This window comes from Rhea americana, unplaced genomic scaffold (genome assembly GCF_003343005.1).
Source record: "Rhea americana isolate MKP2758 unplaced genomic scaffold, rheAme1 scaffold_43, whole genome shotgun sequence".
Lineage (NCBI taxonomy): Eukaryota > Metazoa > Chordata > Aves > Rheiformes > Rheidae > Rhea > Rhea americana.
The window spans coordinates 3,463,364-3,489,051 of NW_028186568.1; the positions used below are offsets into that span (position 1 = coordinate 3,463,364).

General features: G+C 40.8%; 1 protein-coding gene across 1 annotated transcript in view; it reads right to left on the reverse strand.

Moving 5' to 3' along the window:
- Nucleotides 1–25,688, reverse strand: part of PGBD5 (piggyBac transposable element derived 5) — a 72,313-nt gene that overhangs the window by 18,634 nt on the left and 27,991 nt on the right. The window contains exons 2-3 of the mRNA XM_085315420.1: nt 19,349–19,776; nt 10,723–10,857 (exon numbers count right to left, since the gene is read on the reverse strand). Of these exons, the coding sequence (XP_085171546.1) occupies nt 10,723–10,857; nt 19,349–19,776 (563 nt within the window). The remainder of the gene's footprint in view (nt 1–10,722; nt 10,858–19,348; nt 19,777–25,688) is intronic.

Here is a 25,688-nt window from a genome sequence, read left to right on the forward strand (position 1 = left end):
ACCAGCCCTAGAACTGCTGCAGGACAACAGATGGAGATGTTGGCAACAACATGCACTGCTTCTGAGAGTGACAGTCAAAGCAACATTTCTCGAATATCTGCAGAGGTCACAGTTACTGATGTTACAGTCATGTGGCTTCTAGTGGTTATCAATCCATTCGATCTACAACACCAAATGGGATTTTCTAAAGATGTGACATCATTTGTCTTATGAGGCAGCTACAGGGTAAAGCCCTTTACCGTGCAGTGCCGGAAGAGGGAGGAAGCTTTTTCTAGTCATCCCTCAATTCTTCTTATCTTACCAGCATGCCTATGCATTCAGTTCTCCATCTTTCTATCTGGTGCAGCCCTACTTCTTTTTATCCGATTCATTTTAATCCTTTATGCATAATACAAGCTCTCTTTCCACTCCTTTTAACTCATCCCTCAAACCACCCTCTTTTCTGCCTTCACTCTCCATGCAGTATCCTATCAGTCTCTTCCCCCTAAAAACCTGACAATAAGAAAGGACTTTCACTTTCTGGCTCACCTTTGCCTTCCCTTCCACTGCAACTGCTTCTGCCTCCTTTCATCACAAATGTGGAAGTAGATATCAAATCAATATACCTGATGGCAGAGCAACAAGCTACTTGTAAAGACTGTGCTGAGCTCTCACAAAACAAGAAAAACAAATAGTGTAAACCATTCTGGAAAGGCCAGTTTACCTACATTGCAGCAATGAGAAAAGACATCACAGTTCTAAACAGGAGATTCCATATGCTGACAGATGACAGTCAATTTAATCTGTCATTCAGAACCTCAAAACAAGCATATTTGGCTACAGGGACAGACTGCTAGAGAAAGCTACCAGAGAAAGGAAGATCAGTAACACAGAAATCAGTGCTGCTTAAGGTCTCAGAGTAGACATTAATGCTACAAGCCAACAGGGTTTTCTTGCTTTGTGCTGGCATCTATGGAAAAATCATGTGGCGGGTTCATAAGGTCTTGCTATGAATTGGGGTAAAAAATGAGCAGTTAGGAACAAAAGCTCTACCTTGACTGCACATTTAAGAATGCCCTAGAAACTAAAATATTGGTGATTCTGTTCATGTTCAAAGCTCAGATGGCAAATTGAAAGCACTTGTGAATAGCACATCCCTAATACTCTGCATTCATACATAATTGAAGCACCCCAGGGTACAATTCTCAAGCAAAATAGATGACATTTGGAAGAAAAAAAGAGGGGTAGTAATAAACAGAAGGAAGTTTTTGAAGGCTACATTGTGCAAAATATCTAAAATCAGGCAGACCCTAAACAACTGCAAAACAGAGGCCAAGTTTTTAAGATGATGCAGCTACGAAGGAAACAAATAATGGTATAGTCATATTTTTTGGATCTTGAACAGCTATTGGGAAAAAAAAAAACTTTTTTTCTATAGACTTCACAGCCAAATACTCAATTGCTCATTCTGCCTCACTCTCCAGATCCTACCTCACTGTTTCTCACTAAACCCCATGTTTCTGTTACTATCATTCTGGGAGACCCTCCCCTCCAATCTCATCCCATCCCTTTTTAATACCCTCTTCTCAGCCAGTTCCTAGGTCTAGCTCTTCCTCAGCAACCATTGACACCACTCACCGTGGTCTTCTTAAGATTGGGTCTTTCCATTAATTCTATCCTTTCCTTATYTTCTTCCTACTTCTCTAAAGTCTACTGCAAAAAAAGTATTCAAAGGACATGCAGCTTGCCCATTCTGTTCACAAGCAGCTCTTGAGGTTCCCTGCAAAGTGTTTTCCTCGGTCCTCCTCTCTTCTCCCTCTGCCTCCTATKCCAAATGATTCAATCCATGGTAATACACAGATCTAGCTAACATCTCTGTGCTGAGGAATAACAAACTCCTATTTCTGGTGCATATGTTCTTCAAAGTTTCTAACAAGATATTGCTGAGACTGGCAGAGAGAAACTGCTAGATACATTAGTTGACACTTCAAGCCCAATATGACTAAAAATAAAGCTCTTTGTTTCCTTTTCATCAACACCCTTCGTCCATATAATTTCTTCATCATTGAGGACACTACAATTGTTTACGGCAAACCTACAACCTGGGCAACATCATATGCAGACTACTCTCCCTAGCTTCTCTGAGGCCAGCTACATTTAAGTCAGGTAGATTTATTATGCATTACACCTCTAAGATACAGCTTTTCCTACTCATTCACATCCCTAAGAACCACCTGGCTCTCATCTCAATTATTGCAACCGTTCTTTCCTTTGGCCTTGCTTAGGTGTATCTTGATACCAGACAGTGCACTGCCTCAGAGAACATTTGCCTATTTGCTTTGACTATTTCAGCTTTCCATCAGTTCYGCTTCTTTACAGCATCAAATGGAAGTTGGCATGGAAAATGGAAACCAGCCTTCATAGTTGAGCCCTCCCTGATCAGCTCTTCCTTTACCTTTTCACACAGAATCACAGAATGGTTGAGGTTGGAAGGGACCTCYGGAGATCATCTAAGCCAACCCCCCCTGCTCAGGCAGGGTCACCTAGAACATGTTAGACAGGACTGCATCCAGGTGGGTTTTGAATATCTCCAGAAAAGGAGACTCCACAACCTCTCTGRGAAACCTCATCCAGTGCTCTATCACTCTCAGTAAAGAAGTTCTTCCTCATATTCAGGTGGAATTTCCTGTGCTTYARTTTGTGCCAGTTGCCTCATGTCCTGTCATTGGGTACCACTGAAAAGAGTCCAGCCCCATCCCCTTGACACCCTCYCTTCAGGTATTTATAGACACTGATAAGATCCCCTCAGTCTTCTCTTCTCCAGGATAAACAGGCCCAGCTCTCGCAGCCTTTCCTAATAAGAGAGATGCTCCAGTCCCCTAATCATCCAGCGTAGCCCTACACTGGACTCTCTCCAGTAGTTCCATGTCTCTCTTGTACTGGGGAGCCCAGAACCGGACACAGTACTCCAGATGTGAGTATGTGTTCAGTATACTTACTCCTATGTTTGTCCTATGACAACAGTCACCCAGCTACTGCTGCCAARCAAGGCCATTTTTATTTATTGCTATGGTGCTCTTCTCCTGCTTGGTTGGAAACAACTGCTAGCCTCTGCGAAGCTCTTTCCTTTTGCTCTTCAATAYCCTTCTTAGCAAGGATGCAACCCTCCTACAACTCAATTGCTAAGCTATGCATTGGTACCACCACCCTCTTAACATTGCTCCACCAGGCTCCCTCACTGTAACTGTCAGCCCAGCACAGGTCCATGATCTGAGACCTCACTCTGGTACCACACAGTTGCACAATCTTGGCTCCCTTTTACTGAGCAAATTACTGTTGAGCTGCAAAAAGGTATATAACTGAGGGATACAAAATAAGAAAAGTATCAGTCAGTGATTAACAGTTACACCACAGTTAGAAGTGGTGCAACKGTTGACAGGATAATAGCAGCTTAAGAAGAAAAATATTTGCATAAGGAGGTATAAAACCTTAAGAAAAATCAGAAGATGCCAATTCAGTAACATCAAGGATCTAGCTCATTTCCAAGGAGCAACAWGACTGACTGGCCTGTGTAGGCTCACTGGGAGCAGCAAGTATATAAGTGCTTAGTGTTTTAGTCCTGTCTACTGTATGTATTATCCAATAAATAATGCTGCATATGTTCTGCGTGAAGTCTGGGCATGCTGAAAGATGCCTAAATGGAAGTGACTCACTGAGGGAGGCTTATGCCTCCATCTTGCATTTACATGATAAACTTGATAGGTAAGGGATTATCTTGTTCTGTATTTATACAGCACCTAGCACAAAGAGATTTGATCTGTGGGTGGAGTTCCTATGGCAATGCATTAAGTAAGGAAGTAAGGAGGCTCTCTTGCTTTCACCCTCCTTCAGGCAGAGTTGCATGTAGYGAGAACAGCTGCAAAAAGAAAAAGAGTATCATACTGACCATGTAACTGTGAATAGCATCAGTAAAACCCCAAGTACGACAGACTGGAACTAAACAATAACCCCCACTCTCACCTAAAAACAGACAYTGGGACTACCTGCAAACACTGCTAGAGATCTCTGCATTTGGGTTACATTTCAATGTTTGCTCTTCCGATACATCCAGAAACAAAATAGGATTTTAAATTCTAGAGAAATGAATTGGGCTGGCCCACCCACCACACATCTGGAAAAGCCACCTTTCCATTTAAAATTGACAAGCAAGAGAATTACTGGCTTTCAATTCAGATCTGAGAWTTTCAGATGCTAACGATAGAGATTACATGATTAAACAGCCAGAGCCAGTTGGCGGGGTCAAGGGAAGAAAGCAGACAGGATTTTCTAAGCAACAATGACTGAGGACCAAAGGTAATCAGATTTCTTGGGACCCTCTCCCAGCCAAAGTCTGACCTTGAGAATCTGCTCAGAAGAGCACACTGCACCTGTGCACTTCAGATGCAACTGTTTTACCAACAGTGAAATTATCTGGGCACTCTTTAAAGAAACTCATAGACTCAGACTAATCTCCAAACAGAATGTAAACAGGTTGAAACAAAAATATTTCTGAGTAACTTTATTAAACAAATACACAGATAGCTAGCTCTTCTGCAACTCTGACCTTGAAAACCACACTCACCCCAGGCTTTTTTCCCCCTCCCTTTCCTCTTTCCAAAGGGCATGGATAAAATCAATTAGAGTTTAACAAGCGACTGAACGCACTTATGTGACATGCTGTGAAATTATAAATTCTTCAGGGCACCTCCTCAGATTCTCTTAACTCTGATAACAGAGGACTCTGGAAATAAGTGCTTACTGTGTAAAATCACTAAGGTTATTAAGTTGAGATAATTGTACTTATCCTGTAAGTAACCAAGAATGGACTACAGCATTTATTACAAAAGTGTAATGTTTATATTGTTTTCTTGTTTGCTACAACTGAGAGATATTCTAAGAAATCAAGACATTCTGCAGTTGAAAAAGCAACAGAAGGCAGCAGTTGAGACACTGCAGTTTGAGACAAGTGAGCTGAGGTTTATTTCTCAGCTCTGCCACTGATCTGTGGTGTGACCTCAGGCAACTTGCTTTTACTGAGACTGCAGCTCCTCAGCGAGAGAGTCATCTTTTATGCTCTCATTTGGGGGCAACCCTGATCTATGTGGCATTCCTTAAATGCTGCTATAATACAAGCTGTTGATAGGTCAGTAATGTGGGAAGACTTGAGCTGCAGGGACACAATTCTTTTTCTTAATCTCTTCTGACTCATCTCTTCTTCGGGGTAAGTAGAAAAAGGTGAAAACTCAGATTCAGTCCCAGCAAAAGAATCTAAAGGATACCATAAATCCAAGAGAGATGCTTAACAGAAACATCAGTGAAAATTAAATACATTCTTGCTAGAACTTTCTGCCAATGAACAAATCCAAGTGTAGAGGCCACATAGTTGGTGGGGAGGGAGGGAGGGAGGCGAAGAGGATGGCCCAGAATAGCCTCAGAGAACAGATTTCATCCCAAGGAATAGGAAATGATACACACATCCATAAAGTCATCTCTTCTCCTCCTCTGCTATGATGTCAAGATTTTTTAAGTGAATAATTAGTTTGACGAGCTAATTCCATTACTGCCTATCACAGCAATTAATATTGCCTGACTGCGCACTGCTGTCTACAATCTATTGCCTTTCATTTTGTTGATTAACGACTCTGGGTGAGGACCATCTTTTGGTTTGTGTCTGTGCAGAGGGGCTATGGTCCAGAACTAGGCACTGTAGGATACCTAGTCTTGCCTGACTTTGTGTGGGATTCTGAGCAAGCCACCAGCCCTTTATGCTCCTTCCTCCATCTGTAAAATGACCAGAAAACATTTTTGTCCGGGAGATGTTATGCACGGACATATTATCACTTATTATCAGTTATTCGTGGCTATGTTCATTCCTTGCGAGTCACACACRAGAACAAAAGCAAAAGCATGATATGTCCTGTCAGAATAAAACAGCTAACCCTGACTATTTGGGAACTTTCAGCAGTTTTTCGTAAGTTCTAGTGCTATATCTAGAATGAAAAGAGACCTACAAATCACTTGTATGCACATCTTTTAAAAGCAAGTACTCCAGACTTTTTGGGAGAAAAAGAGAGAAATATAACTGGCACACCTAGAGTTTTGATTTAAAGAGGATGATGGATGATGATGGAAAGAAAAAACCCGATTTCTAAGCTACTATAGCCATTTAAACAGCAATCGGGATATTAAAGTACCAATTAGAAAAATATCTTAGTGGTAGTACATACGTAGAGAAATACACTGGATGATCAGCTTATTGTCTGAGCTTGTACTCCGATCTATAAAGATGGGCCTGTTTAGCCTGTAGAAGAGAAGACTCAGAACAGATTTTATCAGTGTATACAAATACCTTAATAGAGGATGTCAAGGGGATGGGGCCGAACTCTTTTTCAGTGATGCCCAGCAACAGGACACGAGGCAATGGGCACAAACTGAAACACAGGAAGTTCCACCTGAATATGAGGAAGAACTTCTTTCCTGTGAAGGAGACAGAGCACTGGAAGAAGTTGTCAAGAGTTGCTGTGGAGTCTCCTTCTCTGGAGATATTCAAAACCCACCTGGATGCTGTCCTGTCTAACATGTTCTAGGTGACCCTGCTGAAGCAGGCGTGTTGGCCTAGATGATCTCCGGAGGTCCCTTCCAACCTCAACTATTCTGTGATACAAGTTGTCCTAACAACCCAACCTAAGTGCTAACGCCACCAAATGTAGCATTCTCAAGGGAAACAAATATAATCAGTCTGCCTACAAAAGAGCCACTATGGGAGTGTAGCTGTGTAGTGCTTTCTAGATCGGGTTCCCCCAGCACCTTACAAATCCCAAATACTTCTGTATTAGTTATGGAGCAAGAGTTAATATCGTGAAAAACTAGCTATTGTTTGTGTAAGAGACTTCTCCCCCTCAYATCTACCTTCCCCTATCTTAGTACTAAGCTGATTTCAAACCACTTGAGCATTTTTTGCCTTGCAGTGCCAAAGGAATCTCACCTGCTGCTGCTGGTAGTGCGGGTCTCTGCCTTGGGAGCAGAGGCAATGGCACTGCCTGGCTTCTGCTACTATGAAGAATGTGACCTTGGCATGGAGCGCAGCAGCAGCAGCCAGAAGAGTCTGCATGGCCACAGATGAGGAGACACTACAACCCTGGGATTACAGATACTGAAATCAAATTCCTGAGGTGAGATGCCCACAGCCACACAGCAGATGTGTGGCAGGGGTAGGAATTCACTAGAGCTCTCACTTTCAAGCAATGTGTTTTGAAGAAAGAGGGAGCTTTCAGCCAGCAGGTGGGTTGCTGAGTTTATTTCAGTGTTATTTTCTCTGTATAATATACCAACATAAACTGCTCTGCTTAACTGAAAAGGGTAGCRAAGAATGCAAAAAGGATGATCAAGTAAGAGAGCTGTGAGTGACTGCAGTTTCCCCAGCACTGAATGTTTGGGAGCAAGGAACAGTCCCAAAGCTAGTTCAAGGTTTCCCAGCAAAATCAACTTTTGCTGCTTTATAAATGAAGGGTCCTGGCATGGTGGGGTGGGCTTCTGTTATGGAAAGGAGAAAAGCAAGGAGAAGATGGAACAGGGAGGGAGATTCAAGGCACTAAAAGTTGAGCTTGCTGTTCTTATTGTACTAGAGAGCAAGAAATGAGATTACCCCAAGTCTTCACTTGCAGCAGCAGTTGTTGCCACTTTGGTTTCCAGGGTCAAAGATAAGTGAAAGAGGCAACACTATCAGGGGCAGTTTTGCTGCCTACTTTGCCAAAGTCAGCCCTTCTGCAGCAGGACATTTATTTTCTTTTAAACCTCTAAAATTTTTGCTCACGTTCTAAGCTGCTATAGATGTACATTTACGTTGTTTGAGTGATCTGCCCTTGCTGCATGTTCCCACTTGGTTAGCTGACCRTGAAAGGTACTCAACAACAAAGTTATTCACTGCAACATGATGCTTTGCTTTGGAAACTCTGAAGCAGAGATACAATCTGAAATTGAGTATCCATCCTAGAACAGAGACTTAATTGTCAATGGTGGAGTCATCTGTATTACAGGAATCAGAGCTGGAAAAGTAGCCTAATATATATATATGTACACATTACTTATATTATGCATATATAAACCTATGCACCTTCTCATACTCACAAGTAATATTTGGGGTTTATGCTACTTCTGTTCCATAAATGACTTATTGAGCAGAATTGTTAACCAAGCACCATTCGCTTATAAAAGGCAATGATGAGCCATCAGACAAAAGTGTACTTTGGTGTATTTACTTACACCAAAAAAGTGATTCAGAGTTTTGTTCATGAGAACAAGCAGAGAGAGGAATCTGGGGAGTCAAACACCTAAAACTCTGAACATTGCCAACTACGCAGTGAGCTTCCAACTATGAGTTGTTCACAGAATACGTCTACGTGTGGCTTCAAAACACTGATGTGTATTCTATGTTAGGAAAACAAAAGAACCAACCAACCAGATCTTTTCATTGGAGAAAAAACAGACCAGTGGAAAAACTGGGATGTCTCCAAATAGATATATTTAACATCACACAAATCACAGAGGTTTAGAGGACCTTGCTTTGAGTCAGAATCATCATGAACCTCTTGAGATTCCTTCCTTACTCTCTCCTTTGTCTGGGCTGCTTCACCTTTTCTTTTACCTGTATCTTTTCTAGACTTTTGAAACTGAATGAACCTGACATACGAAGTGTTTAGTGCCATGTTTTATCCTGAATAAAATGACCCTTGATGTCAACACGCAGAAAGCAATGAGAAAATTCATTCACAGAATTTCTGAAAGTTTCCAAGTGGGAATGGCAGGCTTTTTTTGAGAGTACATAGGTGGCAAACCAGTCAGTCCTTGTTCACTAAGCAACAAGTCCTTCCTGATGATGGCAGTTTCACAAGAGATGGAGGAGAAGGTATGTGCATACACAGAGGAGAAAATATCAAATTATTTTCCTGTTTAGACCAKTTCTCTCCATATGTTAAACAGAAAAAAGCCTCTTTCTACTATAGTAAATAACACAAGTAGCCACCAAATAAGTGCTCTGGATTCCTCAAGTTCCTTGGTAAGTGTGCAGGGAAGGTAGTAACACATAACTGAACATGGGTGGCATTTCAAATACACCACAGTTGAAGACACCCCTCCTGAGACTAGGTTTTCCCATTTTAGCATAAATGTTCATACTCTTGAATATTCATTTTCACCCTTCTCTAAGGTCCCTATCACCCAATCATGTTAGCACAATGATAATTAGAGTCAAGTCATGGAACGAAGATAGAAGGCTGTTCAGGAGATTTTGGATGTCATCTAGATGCAAGTGAAGCATAAGTATCTATTTCATTAAGGATGCAAGAGACTTAGGGAGTGCTGAGCATTTATTCTGTTTCAACTGACATTCTATTAATTTACTCTCTCAATGGACAGGAAGAGAGATGCAGCATATTTATACTTCAGAATCTGACATCTCTGGCACATCTGAAGATTTATTAGTTTGGTGGTGGTTGGTATGGTAAGGGAGACCAGCAAACTTTATTCTTTCTGTACCCATTATGCTTCAGTAATAAGCTGCATGCGRGATAGATAGGAGTTCACCTTTGAAATTAAGCACTCTGCCTCTGTATAGCAAATACTTTATAAAAACCTTGAGAACAGAAACTTCCAAGGACACCTCACAAGATGAACCTATTCTATTGGATAAAACAACTGCTGTAAAATCTGGATGGAAGAAGTGTGATCCCAACTTTCTTTTCACTGTGAAMTGCATAGCTGAAAATGCAGTCTCCTCTTTCCAGGTAGCCTCTTTTCTTGCATAGCTCTCCAAACAGTTATAGTGATTCACAGATCAGATTTTACTTTGAACAAGTGTTCAACCACAGTAAATCCACAGGCCCTGTAGTTTTGACATGTATTCAGTCTGAGCAGTCAGTGTGTGCTTGTCGTACCTGCACTTCAGAATCGCTGCTCTGGAACATGCATGACACCAAGTTTTCACAGAAGCTTTCAAGAAATATCAGAACATATTCACTGCCTCACCTCTAGGTATCAGAATAAATGTCTAGATTTTTAAGAGCTCTGAAAAATATATCAGCAGCTGTAGACTCTGAGAATTTGAAAATTTGTCCCCAACGCTTTACAGCACACCAAATACAAATCTTTTAACATGTCTCGCCTGCTCAAGCTCATGTATCATCTTGAAGTCGTGTCAGATTTTATTTCTTTGGCAGAGAAGTAGAGGTGTGAAAAGAGATGTAATATACAATCCTGCTAACATGTTGCTCACAGAAAACTGGGTATCTTGATACCATATTGACTTAGCCTATTGGACATAGCTGGCTATCACAGATGCAGTATTATCCTTCTTGGAGAAAGGAGCTGATTCATTAAAAAGGACAGGAGTCGTAGTACCTAGATGTTTAGATAAACTTAGGGTTACAAAAGGACAGATTCTGTAACTGTTTCAATTTAATGAGCTCAGGGATGACAGTCAGAGGGACAGTGTTAAAGACGGGCACCCTCAGTTAAATCATACAGCAAACAAACCATTGGGAACTTGTTGCCATGAGCCTTCAGATCTAGTATCTGTGGGAATCAGAGGCCTGCTGCATTCAGACTGTAGCCCCTTGCAAGCCTACGAATAGAAGTGACTGTTATCACTGATCCTGCAACATACATACCTGCTAGGAACTCAGTCAGACCTTAAGAGGTAAAACCTACCTGACAGATGAAACCAGTGGATGAGCACTGCCGAACCCAGAGACTGAACTTCCTCTTCTTCCTTTTGCGCAGCTCCCTCTCTGTGCACGTCGCAATGAAAACAGGATCCTCGTCAATCAGGGGCTCATGTAGTACCTGCAGTTGGACAGAAAGAGGGGGAAAAAAGAAAAACAGAAGAGTATATGATTCCTGAAAAGAAACGGCACTTTAAATTCTTCCAAGGAACAATCATACAAAGGAGCAGCACGACTTTTGTTCAATGCTTCCACCCAACAAAAAACACAGCCTGACCAAGYACCCTCCTTTGTGGATGGCTGCTCTACATTCGGTTTGTAAGCGTGGCAAAGCACAGCTCTCCACCTCTCACCATCAGCTATAGTTTAACAWCCCTCCAAAATGAAGCAGTGTTAAAAGGGTGGGGAAAAAAAAATGTTAGTGGCGTGCTCCTCCCAGCTTCATCACAAGCTTAATCTTGTTTGGTAAAATGTCTTTCACTCAAACATCCCTTGTATGTTGTAAGGTAACTCCATAGTTACACTGAAGGAAAGCACACAGTAAAGAGGSAGAGAAATTAAGGGAAAAAAAGACATTTTCTGCTGCCACTTGTGGAGATGAAGAACAGACAAGGACATTYTTCCAGCTGGTAGCAGCTTCAGGGGAGTCTGTCTTGCCTCAGAAACTGAAAAATCGGACAAAAGGAGAGAGAAAGAGAAAGGAGAAGAGACAGAGATAGAAAAAGACAAGGCAGATTGAAGCAAGTAATGAACGTTTGTGAAAATGAAGCAATTTTTGCACTCTGAATTTAGAAGATGTAAATAGTTCTCTATTGCTTATAGCTGTTTCATTACTTTTCTCTCCATTTATTGCATACCAAAGCTGTTAGGTTTTATATTACAAAACACACCCATAGAAAAGCACTATTAGCTCCTCATAGGCTATAATTCATATTGTCTTTAAAGACATGTAAAGTAAGTCAGATAGGTTATGCCCTAAAGGAGCCCATTCTTTTCCTGTGACTATGGGGACCACCTCAGATATAAGGATCCATAATACAAAGGATGTCACTCTCAGMTGTGCTCAGAAATTTCTGTGTTTGCATGTGTGTTACCTTTGCATATACACTCTCCACAGGTGCGCATCTGCAGGTGCCCAGTGACAGAAATGAGAACAGTGCTGCATTAATCTGGGAGCTGCGTTCATAAGGGAGATGTGGCAGTCAAGCAGTTAAGCACCACTGATGTATTCAGGAGGCCAGCAGCTGCTCGAGATGTTGACTGAACATCACTCTGTCAGCCCAAAATAGGCATCTATGCCCTTCCCATGCGGTGGTGGCTGCACGCTTTCATTYATACGCACTCCAGTTCTTAACAGCTCATAAAACATTCACAGGACCATCTGAAAGCACTCTTGTGAAATGTGCAAATTATACACCAAAATGCAGATGTAAGCAAGGATATTTGCATACAAAACTACTTGTTCTTAAGTCTGCAGCTGCCCCATTACCCCACTGGAGTCAAACCCTATTCATTTCTCAAGGTCCACACAAAACGCTGTCCATTCTTTCTGAATACTCCCTGCAACGCTTTGCAATTCTACCTCAAGGAGTTTGGACAGTGATTTGCCAATACTAATTTTGACCTCATTCTTTTAGGGCTTTCTACCTTTTCCCTGCAGAGGGAGGACCACATCCTTTGGGATGGGGTTGTACACGCTGTTAAGAACTGCTCAGCTTCTGGAAAGCCCTCTTACCTGTCAGATCCTGTTGAATGGTGGGGTTCAATTGTTTTAATCTCCTCCACTGTAGGAAGGGGAAGAGCAGATAGAAAAGGCTGTATAATTTGAAGACATTTTTTACCCTTTGCCCTTAGCTCAACTCCCTCTTCTATACCACAGCATCAGCCACAGCAGCTCTAATGCATCCTTCTTACCCTTTGCATTATTTCCCCCGTACTAAGACGGCATAAGGCCTGCCAGTCTTAAGTTTAGAAAGCAAAATTGGATTTTGAAAACCTTCTCCCCATCCTCCTCTTCCCCCTGTCCACCCTAAGCTTAGCCTTCCCCTAGGATCCTCTTTTCTCCTACCCTAAATGTTTAAGTTCTTTCTATTTCTCTGCAAGAAACCCCTAGTGAACTGCTGGGAAGGAGGAAAGAAAAWCAGACAGAATAGGGTAGAATTTGCTCTTGCTGCTAAGAGGGAATGTGGCCAGTAGAGACATTCAAAAAAAAGCCCTGGAGCTTGCTTTTCTTGCTTCCTTTAGAAAGAGCAGAGACATGAGTGCTGTCATCCCACATATACCCCTCTTTCAACAGATGTAAAGGACTTGCAAGCAGGACAGTGTCTAGGATGTGCTGGAAAAGCTGATCCCCATCTCTTTTGAAAAAGAGGCAATTTGCTGCTTCTGGCAGTGKCATGGTTTTCTTATGCCAAAAGGTAGCCCTGCTGCTGCTGGCGAGCCTTATTAGTTCATCTCCTCTCCTCCACCTTAGTTTCCTTGCTCCTCCTGTTACCTCAAAATGATCTCTTTGCCAACTAACCCTGCAAAGTGATATTTGCTGCCTTCCCATTTCTGTCTTGCTGTCTTTGCAATGTCCTCTTTTCTAGGCTAGGCTTACTGCTCCCATGCCATATTCATTCTCTCCTGCTTCTTATCTTCCTAGGGAAAAAAAAAGTATATTTTTCAGATTTTATTGATTCCTACACATACTCCTGGCTTCCTCTTCACCATGTTCAGATCACACCCTAAACTCTCTCCTCTCCCTATTCTGACTTCCTTTGATGCAAGGTATCTTGCTTTTTCTTTTTTTCCTCCAGAAATCTTTCCCATGGTCCCCTCTCAACTCTTCACTTTTTTTCCAAGTATAAGGACCTTCTCATGTGGTTGCTTCTATCCCCCTTCCTGACCCCCTCTATAATCTCATCCTTTCTCATCTTCTTTATAGCCATCCTCACTCCTGCTAGGTCTTCTTGTTAAACTTTCACTCTCCATTTTACCTATATACTCTAAGATCCTGAGTCTATTCTCGGAGTTTTGTCTCTCCAAAATTTTTCCAGCTTTCAATACACTGAACAAAACAACTAGTCACTGTCTGGAGTGTTTTCTTTCTTCTACATTTTAGATCTTACCCAGACTTCTTTCCACCTTGCAATCCACTCATCGTGTTCTCATCCCAGTCCAAATAGGCTGGTAGGCAAAGACCTGAACCACTAACTACTCTGTACTCATTCTCCTCAGCCTCCACTGCCTTAGAAAATGAAGTAACRTGCTTGATTCCTCATGTTCACTTGGCTCTGTGGCTGTCCCTCACACAAACTGTATCTTTAGCCTATCCCCTGGATGAACTGCCTCAGCCTGTTCTGGTTTTGGTGGGTATGATCCAGCTCTGAACACAGACCCTGGGGTAACTGGACCTGCATGCAGATTCAGCTATTGTTTCTGCAGTAGCAGCTTGCATTTCTGCTTCTTTGCTTCAGAGCTCCTCCTGACCAAACTACTATTCTAYTGGTCTCTGACATCTCTGCTCAGATACCTAGCTGTCAGTTCTGGTTTTGCTATGCTACATTTGAGAGCATCTCCCCTTCTCTTAAGACAAYGTCTTACTATCTCCTTTTCTGGTCACTGCATACTCCCCCTGCTGCTGGTCACTCTGGCCAGTGAATCTGAATGTCAGTCTTTACCTCCAACTCCTTGCAAGGTTTTCAGAGCCAAGYAGCATCTGCATTTTCTATGTTTTCTGAGCAACAGTTCTAAAATATATAGCTTTCCTACTCACCTATATAGTAAGATTTTCATTCAAGCTCACAGTCATCTTGCAAGGTTTTTCCTTCTGGCCTCAACATAAGGCAATCCTGCCCTTCTGATTGCTGCTGGAAAGTCATTTCCTTGTCCATCATAYTGATCACATCTCTTCATTTTATTTCTCTCTGCTGGCTCTCTTTCTCCAATATATCCAATATCCTTTCTCTTCACTTTYAGAATCTTGCACAGCCTATCCACATTTTATTGACCATCTTTGTCACCACTGAAAGGCTAAGTCCCACTTCCAAACGAACTACGAATTTGGGGTCCTTTTGTCCATTTGTTCAGTCTTCAATCAACTCTCTGAGAAAAGGTATCAGTTCTTACAGCACTCCATTACCATTAAGTAATTTAAAATAGCCTTAAAGTTTCATCATTATCTGCTGCCAAACTCTTCTCAAAATCTGGCTTTGCTCATAAAAAAAAAAAAAAAAAAAAAAAAAAAAAAAAAAAAACACAGCTGTCCAAGAGCCACTGGACATCAGCAATTTACCTTGTCATTCAAGAGTCTAACTGTTCCTTTGTCTTTCCTTCTCTTTTTCTGTGTCTTTGGGGGCAGGTTTAGCTCAGTTGCTTAGAGTGTGATGCTGCTAATGCCAAGGTCACGGGTCCAATCCCCGTACGGGCTATGCTGAGGATTGGACTAGATGACCTCCAGAGGTCCCTTCCAAGCTTACCATTCTATGATTCTATACTTGACCCACAACCTCTGAATACCTATGATCTTTGTATAATGTTCATACAGCCCCTAATACAGAAAAGTCCTGGTTTATGACTTGGAACAAATGGTCATTTTGAAAACAAGAAAACTGAGGCACATAGATATGACTTCACCAAAATTTTATAATTCTGAAATGCCCAATAAAAAAAAATCAACATTTAATCACAAGCCCATAAAATCACTAAGATTTGATCAAACTGTTATTCCTCCTTTATGATTTCAGAGAAGCTTCATCTCGCGCCGTGAGTTGGGGTTGGAATAACTGTATTGAAACTGCTTAGCTGTCTTCTACGATACTATTGAGAGTAAAATACAAAGAAGCCCTTTARTAAGTGGCTAACCTAGAACACCATGCTTTTGGAGCAAGAGGTTGGAATCACGTCTCTGTTTTTGCCGGGGAGCTCAYTACTGCCTGAGGTAAAGATTTAAGTCAGCAGCACCCATGTTCTTAACTGTTCCCAGTTCATATTTCACTGGGTAGATGCAGAAAGGTCTGGTTCCACAATGCCRAGAAGAAGATATTTTGGTGGAAGAAGGGAAAGGAACGCAAGGAGTTGTGTTCCTGACCTCTCCCCGTGGTGGAAAGGAGACCACAGACAGCAGTCTTGCCTAGTCACATCCCACTGACAAGCACATAAGTACTCAGCAGGCAAAGAAGGATGTTTGAGCAGTGATGCTATTTTCTTGAGCTCCTCTGGTTTCAGTTTATATTCTTGATAGGTGACTACCCTTGAGTTTGTTACAATATATCCTTTGAGCTAAATCAGGGTACTTCCTCTGTTTTCAGGATCCCACTTCTAGACAGTAGCATCACTACAAAACAAAGCAGCAAAGAGAAGACACTGATTCTAGAAACTAAACCTGTAACTCCAACTCTTATGGCTCAGGTGCAGGCAGCAGTGATTTATATATCTGTTTTGGGGAAGGGATAGGATCCAGAGAATACTCCCATCATGCTTATACAATATAGGCCAGAATACCATTTCTTTCACTTCTGAAATTGAAGCTAGCACTGCTGATATACAATTATATTGTTCTAGACTTTCAGTACATTCATAAGCTAGAGAGTAATTATTTCTCTCTGTTTGCTCAGTATATTTAGCAAAATAATTATAACTCACTAGAATATATGCTTTGTTTTGGTATATTGGCATAGTTCTCTGTCTCTGTTTAGTTTCCTTTCACAGAAAGCGTGATTTCATTTTTGCATGCATATTCTTTTGGTTCACACATAAGAAAAAATCTTAAATATTTTCTGAGACAGAAATTCCATTTAAAGAGTTTTGCCTAGTTTTCCAAAAGGAAAATATCAAAAATATAGAAAAAACTACTGTGAAGGCAGATGTTACACTGCTATCTGACACACTCTGTTCTGCCCATGGCATTCAGGTGAACAGGGCATTTTCCTAACCCACGTTCTGTGAGTCCACATCGCCAAAGGGAGAAAATCAGTAACAACCCTGAACAGGCTTATAGCATTCAAAGAAGCCCAGGTCACTTATTTGCTTGATGCCATTTACAAGACATTAGTGTATAAGGGATCAAAACTCTGCCCAGGCAGGCACAAAGCTGCATGCTGCAGGACCCCACGGCAGCCTCACTTGAGCTTTCTTCCTTGATGGTCCAGAGCAAGCCTAAAGCTGGAGCACAGATTGAGGCTGAGGCACAAACCATTTAGACACCATAAATCTCATGCCTAAAACATAGATGTACCTTAAATAACAAATCCATTTTGAACACAGGATTCCTGACCTTCACAGATCACAGAAACCTGGGCCCTCTTTCAAAAATGCTTTCACAGGCAGCAGATCCACTAGCCCATCTGAATGAGTCTTTTCCCTTGCCTCTTCCCTTTCTATCTGTGCAACTAGATTATTATTTCTAATCTCACTGGGTCTGACACTCTGAATTTGATGTTTGTCACAGTCTGCTAATCTGCAGTCCAATTTCCAGGGAGAGGTTTTTCCTACTATTTCAAGCAGATGAAGTTYGTATCTCACAGGGTGTGCAGCTCTGGCTGATGCCACCTAAAAAAGCGCTGGGCACAAGACTTCTTTCAGGAGGAGCTCCGGAATGTCCCTAGGAAGCTACCAGTGCTACACTAGGCTATTTTTAACAACAGATTCAAAACCTTTTTTCTTTCTCATAGAGTTATTTTTGAAGCAGTATCTTAGTGGTTTTTGTTCTGCTCAATACTCCTGAAACAAGCTGTACAGTGACGTAAGCACTGAAAAAGGGAGTGGAGGAAGAAGGAAGAGAATCTGACCATCACTTTTTCTCCTTTCCCTCCCCATCCTTTTCTTTTTTCTTTTTTCTTTTTTTTTTTAAGTAGCATCTCCTTACTAACCTAAGCAAAACCATGCATTTTGCCTGTGGAGATTTAGATGTTTAGATGTTTTGTCATTGCAAATAGGGCACTATGGGTTTCATCAATTCAGTTTGCAAACCTTGTTTGGGAGGGGGAAGGGAGAAGGAATATACATGCAAATCAAATTTTATCCTCTAATGGATTTGCACTCTCAGCAAGTCCCACAGCCCACCATTATGAGCATTTACATTAGACACAGTGATCACATTTCTGAACCCTTTATCTTCTGCCCATTGAAGTCAGTGACTAGAAGGATTAGATTTCATATCTTAATGAGAGCTTGGTCCCAACAATATCATGTTTTTAACTGTCTGCTTTGTCTTGATGTAAATGCACCTTGCAAGCCTGGCTTAGTGAGAACATGCTTGCCTCCCTTCCCCCACCCTAATAGCTTTCTGGACAGCTGCGTTGTCCTGATTTTTACAGAAATGTTTTTTATTGTCTAGAAAATAGAAAAAAAGCCTCCAATTACTTCCAGGTTACTTCCAATCTTATTTTTGGGCACCCTTGAATTGATAAGATGTATCTAAGTCTTCACTCATTCTGTGCAGTGGGCACAAAACCTGGTATTTTTAAGGGGAAAAGGAAGGAAAACAGGAGACACACAATGCCCTTTCCTCACAGCTGTGTGAAATCAGTTTATACTCTGAAAATTGAGAGTTGATTAAAAACTTACCGCAAGCTGTAACATATATGTCACATTTGCTGCTTTTCTTTCTAGACTTTTGAATTTGATCAGTAGTAAGAGCTCCAAAAGGAGCACTGTTGTGCTTCCTACCACACTGTAGTGGAAGAAAGCTTAAATATCCTATGTTGAACATTAAAAAAAAGATTTCTTTGCACTTTTTAAAAATTTTGTTCAACTGTGCAACTGTAATCAGACAACTACTAGCTTCATAAATTTCTATACTTAGTTGCTTACATTGTTAGCCCAGTCTACAGAACAGATTTCCTACAGAACACCTTTCTACTGCACCCCTAATTGTACTTGGAAAATTCAGAAGGGACCTGTTCACTTTTATTCTAGGTGGCCTAGAAATATTTCCATTTTACTGGCACTTTGTTTGGAAATACACATGGCAATGATTTCTTCTACTGCAGCATCATCCATCATCAAAAATCAGGACTGGCACAAGGCCCAGACAGTGCTGCTGAGGGCAGCTGACAATTGCAGAGAGCAAAGACAACGGCCCACTACTCTCATTTTTTCTTTGCCCAGTCAAGGGGAGGTAGCCATGCCACTGCTGCTTCCCAGGAGAGGCTGGATGTGCAGCAGACACCAATTGCTAAGGTCAGGGCTGGTCCCTCCTAGCTAACGCAGCTTCTGCCTCCAACCACAACCAGGAGCTGCTACAGCTTCTCCCCTGGTCTAGCTGTGCCAGTTCTGCCCTTTCTGCTCTCCCTTGCAGAAGCAGCCTGCAACTTCTCATCTTCAGAACTGCCAAATTCAGCTGTGCCAACATCCCTTAAAAGTCTCCAGACTTGTTTTGACTATTAAAGCAAACAGCCACAGTTCTGAGACTTTATGCTGACATATTCCAGATACCTGCACTGCAGAGGTAGTGCAGAGTCAGGTGGTGCTGAGCGCCTGYGTAGGACAGTGCCACTTTCTCTCACACTTCGCGGAGGCACTGCAGTCTTGCTTCATGCTGTGAATCCTTAGCTTTTCTACAGGCAGCTGTGCTCTCCGTTTTCARTCATAGTGAGGGCACATAGTTCAGATGTCAGGATAACTCTTACCTGGGTTTGCGAAGGTCTAAAAGCAGAGTCAAAGCCGTTCTGCAGAGAGTCCAGAAAAGGCTGGATTTTGTAGAGGCCATGCGATGTCTGGCTTGAGCGGAAGGCCACAATGTGGAAGTACTTCAGGATCTTCTCAAACCGTGATTGTGTCATGATAAGTGCAATACTCTTGTTGCTGTAGAAGCCACTGCTCCAGATACTGAGAACAGACTCACAGTGGTGGATGCTGGTTGATATCATATAGCCTAAAAAGGCCTTCATTTCTGTCAAGGTGACATCAATCCAGGCATCATCACTGCCAAACCTCTCCTGGTACTTCTTGGCATACATGTTGGTTTGGACTACCATGTTCTTTAGTAYGTTGTCAGGAACAAAGAGTTGAAAAAAGTCCATGGCACTGGCAGTCAAGGGCATTTTTCGTGTTGGACCTAGAACAAAAGCAAGAAGGGAAATAATCTCAGTCCTGATCATCACAAGTATGTTTACTCTAGGAATTTAAAGCAAGTTAACTTGAATATTTGACATAAATCATTATATTCAGAACCAAATCAACTTTCCTGTCACAGATATAATGGAAATGCAAGGAGCTCAGTCACAAATACTTCAGGTCAATACTCAACTTTAGCTACCATGAGCAACTTACCTGTGTGTACACAATCACAGTACTTAAAGCAATGACCATTAGGTCAGTGAGGGACTTCAACAGTGAGGATGCTTAGAAAATTATGCCAAAGTGAGGGAGTATCAGATTCCTTGAAAGTATATCCACTATCTGACAGATCTCATCAGAAAACTGCCCTTCTCTTTTCCTTCTGTCTCCCTCCCTTATAAGTACAACACACTCTGAATAGCTCTTCCTTCAGTTTGCACGCTTATTAGCTCCTAAGACGACTTAGAGACTTAGAGGTTTGTGAAGTAACATGTTTAATTTTTCCACATATGCAATATCTGTATCTCTTACTCTCAGCAGCTGTTGTGGTCTTTTTCTGAATAGTCTTTTATTTAAATGTGTTAAAGCAGTTCTTTTCATGTAGTTGTCCAGAAGCAAGGATATCTGTGCCATCCAGAGACAGTCAATATTGCTCCCATCTAGGGTGACAATTCCCTTGCACTCAGATCCTGATCCTACCTTTTCTTTTTTATTTCAAACTCCTGCTCAGTTCTCAGTCTATCATTAATCCTGCAACTTTCATATCTGTAGAGTCTTGCAGACCACATCTATGTACCTTTAAGTCCTGCATCTACACCATCACATTTTAGAGCCTCATTCTTCATACTCTGAAATCCACAAGAGACAGCACACATTAACAGAACAAGTCAAAAACATCATGTGGCTAGTTTCACTATCCCATGTCGAACGGAATATTTTTAGAATTATCATGCATAACTCAGTCTCTTTCTCACATAATACAACAAATTTTGTAGTCCCAGGCTGTCATTACTCTGTTTTTTCACTGATGTTGTACTTTCTCCACAGGTTTCAAGTATTAAGAGGRAAAAAAAAAAAGTGGAGGGCACTAACGTTTGGTAGCATTGTATCAGTGTGATAARGTTATCCAAATACTAGATTGCATTATACTGAATTAGGAACATCAAGCCTGTCATATCACGGTATATCTCTACAATCTCTACAGCTCTGTCTCCTCTAATCCCTACCATAAGCTAATCAAGCTCCATCTTAAAAGCAGTTTTTCATGCCCATCACAGAGTGCTTTTGTCACCAAGTAAGGGCTAAGGGGACAGGGAATTCTCTCTTCTCCTGCAGAAGCTGCGTCACTGCCCAATACAGAAATCAATACACTCAAAAAGGGCAGCATGTACATAACCTAGTAGATAAGGCCATCATTAAGAGCACTTCTGCATCCCTGTGCAAAGGATTATCTTGGGTTAAAAACAAGATGATAAGAGTTGGATTCAATAAATACTGTGTACTAGTTAAACAGAATCCCTTCAAATCTCAGGTCTGTCTGAACAACATTCTTTCCAATTAAAAGCAGAAAGCGTATGTTATCTCATTTGAAGTTCTGCCTAATGGGAAAGAGTCTTCCTTGCACTACATTGCTGCTTAAATCTCATTCTGTTCTTCCAGCTGAATCAGAGCAAGATATTTGTGATTCTGTTATCTGGAATTGTAAGGATTCATTAATGTGTTGGTTAGGTCACATGCTTTTGTAGACTTTGTATCTCTGTTCACTTAGGTTTGTTACAGTAATAACTACTACTTGCAGAAATACTGCATGAAACAATATTATAGCAACTGCAGAAATACTAGGATTGGACTCACTCTTAAGCTTTAATGTTTGGGTATATCCTGCTGAACAGGAGGAACAAAAGCTATTAGAACCACAGCCAAAAATGATACCAAGACATTAAAGTAGTAAATCTTCAGATTGCAGGCAGTGCCAAAAACCAAAAGTGATTTTTTTTTTTCCTCTCAAGTATAGTGGGGAAATAAACATATATTTAAAAATTAATTTCTAGTTTTAAATTGGGAGATTGAGAAACTAGGAGTGAAATAGTTCAGCTAAAAGTGCATATATAACAACAACAGAATAAAAAGAACACTGCAGAAACCATGTTCTGGAAAGGACACAGCACAAAATTTCAGCTTAAATGATAAAAGGTTTTCTTTATCAGGTGAAAACTATGGGGCTAGAATAGATACACTTACTTAACCTTAACTGCTATTCCAGTAATAAAGCCAGTTACAAAGACTTCTCTTCTTTTGATCAGGAGATTTATATTCTGCTAGCACACACTGGACTGTTATAGCTGACATAAAATGCACTACAAATGATTGTGTATGAATGACTTACAGTACATCACTTTCTCCTTCCTCACAACTTAATCAAGTTTTGACATGCTATGAGAGATACGGCTTTCTGATAAGAACATACACCACCAAATGCATTCTTAGTTATATATGAAGTCTTGAGTAGCTATTGAATTCAACTCCAGCGCTTAGGCAATCTACCAGGTAGAGGGCAGAAGTGGCTTTTAAATTCTTGCCTTTACAAGCAAGAGCTGGGAGCAGGGGTAACATTTTGAATCTTCTCTACAGCAAGCAAAATACATTCATAAAGGACTAAGCCTTACAAAGTGAAATATGCTCATCTTGAGACAGGTGGCTATGGACAACAGGTAGGTGCAGGACTCCATTCTTTGGAAGTCAAGTGTCAGAAGCACAAGAGGGTAATTTTGTACGTAATTGCATTTTCAATAGCTGCACAAGTTTACCCCCAAAAGTGATGTGAAAGAAACAGGTATACCGGATAGGACACTTTCTTAGGCAGCAGACCTGATCCACTTGCCCAGAGAATCTCCTGTCTGCTCTCATGCTTGAAATAAATAAATACACAAGATCTGTATTCTGTTTGCCATGCAGAACTCACACAGCTCTATGAGAGTCATCTGAATCACTTTCTGGCTCAAATATCAACCCCGTTGTTGACGAGATATGATTCTGAAAGCCCTTGCACAATCCCATTGTCTTAAAAACTATCCTCCATTGGTGAAACAAGCACCTTTAATTCATAATTTACTGAGATGCAATAAAACAACAGTAAAACTGAATTTCTGTAGGTAGAGAACTGATTTTTTTTAGCATGAATTAGATTTTGCATAGTTAATGACTAGTCTCAAATAAATTAAGCATGACTGTAAACACACGTGTATACTCAATATACATAGAGYAAACTGCATAAAAAATTTAAATAGTGAATTTACCCTTTTCAAGTATTTTCACTTTGACTTAATTGGAACTTATCCAAAAACTACTGACATAAAATGAGTTCCAAGTTCCATATGTGCACCATTTACTCTTCAAAGCTTTATTTGGTCCAAGTTTTGACTAGTCTTCCTTTCTCTTTTGGTGAATGGGACTTCAATAAATTGGCGGGGGGGGGGGGGGGGGGGGGGAGGGGTGGCAGAGGAAAGCCTGCTAGATTTTTCAGAAATTCAGAATGCATATACAATTATGACTGCATGTACTGTATGTAAATTTATAAATTCAGATTACTCTGTCTTCTCTGCCCTAAAGTATATGTGGTGAATTTTTTAAAAATATATGTGTGTGTGTGTGTATATATATATGTAATATGTATGTGTGTGTGTGCATGCATGTGCACACACACACACACACACACAGACACACACATATATATAAGATATGCATACGTATTTTTTTAGTTTTAAAAATCAACTAGGATTACTGATAGCAGTTACAGAGTCAGGGACAGAAGGGCACTCTTGGAGTGTCTAAGCACACAGGTAGATCCAGCGGTGTGTGTATATCCAACATGAGATCAGAGCTTTAGTAAGCAACCTCCAACTGGGCAGCACACATACCATCACTGGTATTTTGAGCTCTCTTCACTGTGTGCATTCTGGCTTATGTCACATTTTGCAGAATATGGAAAATAATACAAACTTCCTCTATTATGATAGCGTATCACACATGCTCCCCTCTTCCTTTTCACTCTACCAGTAAAACTAGCAAATGGAATTAGCAGCAGTTGCCTCGCAAGTCGTTGCTGTTACTAGGTCCTATTTTGACCAGGTTGGTTCCATTTTCTGTTTTGCTCAGAGTAGTGTCTCTCCCAAAGCCACCAGGGCAGAGCAATACTTATTTAAATTATAAGTACAAAGTTGCAAAAAAATAAAGAGAGTAAGCAGGGAAAGCCATTTACATTTCCAAACGGGAGCTGAGACTGTGGAGCAGAGGCTGGCAGCTAGCCTGCAGACTGCATGCACTGCAGAGCGCGTTTTGGCTCAACTCTGCCACAGTGCTAAAACTGCAGCAACCTTGCTGGCTCAAACATGTAGCAAGAGAGCAGGCTGCATGCTCCGCTCTCAGTAAACATATATATTGCAGAAAACCCAGAAAGATTTAGGAAAAAGTTCAAGTGCAACTTCTATGCAATAGTCCTTCAGGCAACCTCTGTGCATCCTCCTGGAACCCCTGGGCTGACAGAACAGTCCCAAGCAGTCATACTTCTCCCACTGCTCCAATCTCGCCAGTATTTCTAGCCCTCTTAACTGAGTGGAATTTCAGAGAAAATAAGAACTTGAAGTGAATTACTTGCTTTCTCTTCGCTTGTCCAGTTTGCTAAATAATTTGACTAAATAATTCGAGTGCATATTTTCAATAGGTTAATTTATCCTTTTCCATTTTTTCCAGTTCTCATTACCAGTCTGTCATTTAGTAGATCAGAGTTCACAGACTCAGAATAAAAGATGTAAAGTTTGAAATCTACTTTAATCAATCAATGCTTAAAACATAACATATAAATCTTAAGAAGATCAAAAAAACATTGTCATTTCGGGCAGGATAAATCTGATGTGTAAGAAAGAAAGGATAGTAGAAAAAAAATCTCTTTTTATTCTGCTATGYAAAAGAATTACTGCTCTCATTCAAAGGGTCACCAAAGTTCATGATATAATATCCCACTACCTTGATAGGCCCAGGTAATAACACATGTATGCCAATTCAAATTGCGTAAGTTTAGAAACATAAACCTTACACATAGCTGATCCAGAGGCATCCTTGACATTAATTAACTTCATGAGCCAAGCATTTAACTCCTGAATCAGTTATTACATATTAGTGGTAGAAGCATCAGTTTAAGAAACTAACAATTTAAAGTCATACCGTTGTCCTCTTTGAGCAAGACCCTGCTAATTTATAGAAAGGTACTAAGATCATGTTTACATATTCTATGCAGACATGTATCTGAAAAACAAATCTGTCCAGAATCTGTTATCTTCTGGTGAACGGGAAGTATTTTCTCTTCTGACATATGGCATAACTTTCAAAGACAAGGGTTTGACAAGCCAATTAATTCCTTCATCCTAACTTCAAGCAATTAGAGACTGTTTTAAATTCGTAAGAAGTTACCATTCCAAAAGTACACAACATGATATTTGGGTCTTACTGAAAATGTTGATGGAGCTATTTTCTGTCAGAAAGTGCAGTCATCAAAATCATTATGTTTTCACAAGAAAGTGTCAGTTGATGAAATACGACAGAAAGAAAAGTTAAACAATTTTCAGCTTTTTCAATGAGTGGAAAGCAATATAAAGGGCAGAAAAAATAGTAACAAAATCAAAAMCAATGTTTTGATATTTCTCAACTGAGAAATATCTCAGGATACTGAGACTATCTCAGGATATTTCTCAACTGAAACTTGTGAAAAACACAGTTTCCTCACATAAGCTTTGGAACGACTGGAGCTTATCTGGCTTGTCAGAAAATCAGTTTTCATATCAGCTCTGTTCCTAATGGCCTGGAAGAAATTTACATCAGACCACTCTCAAACCATATCCAGTTTGATGCCCTTAT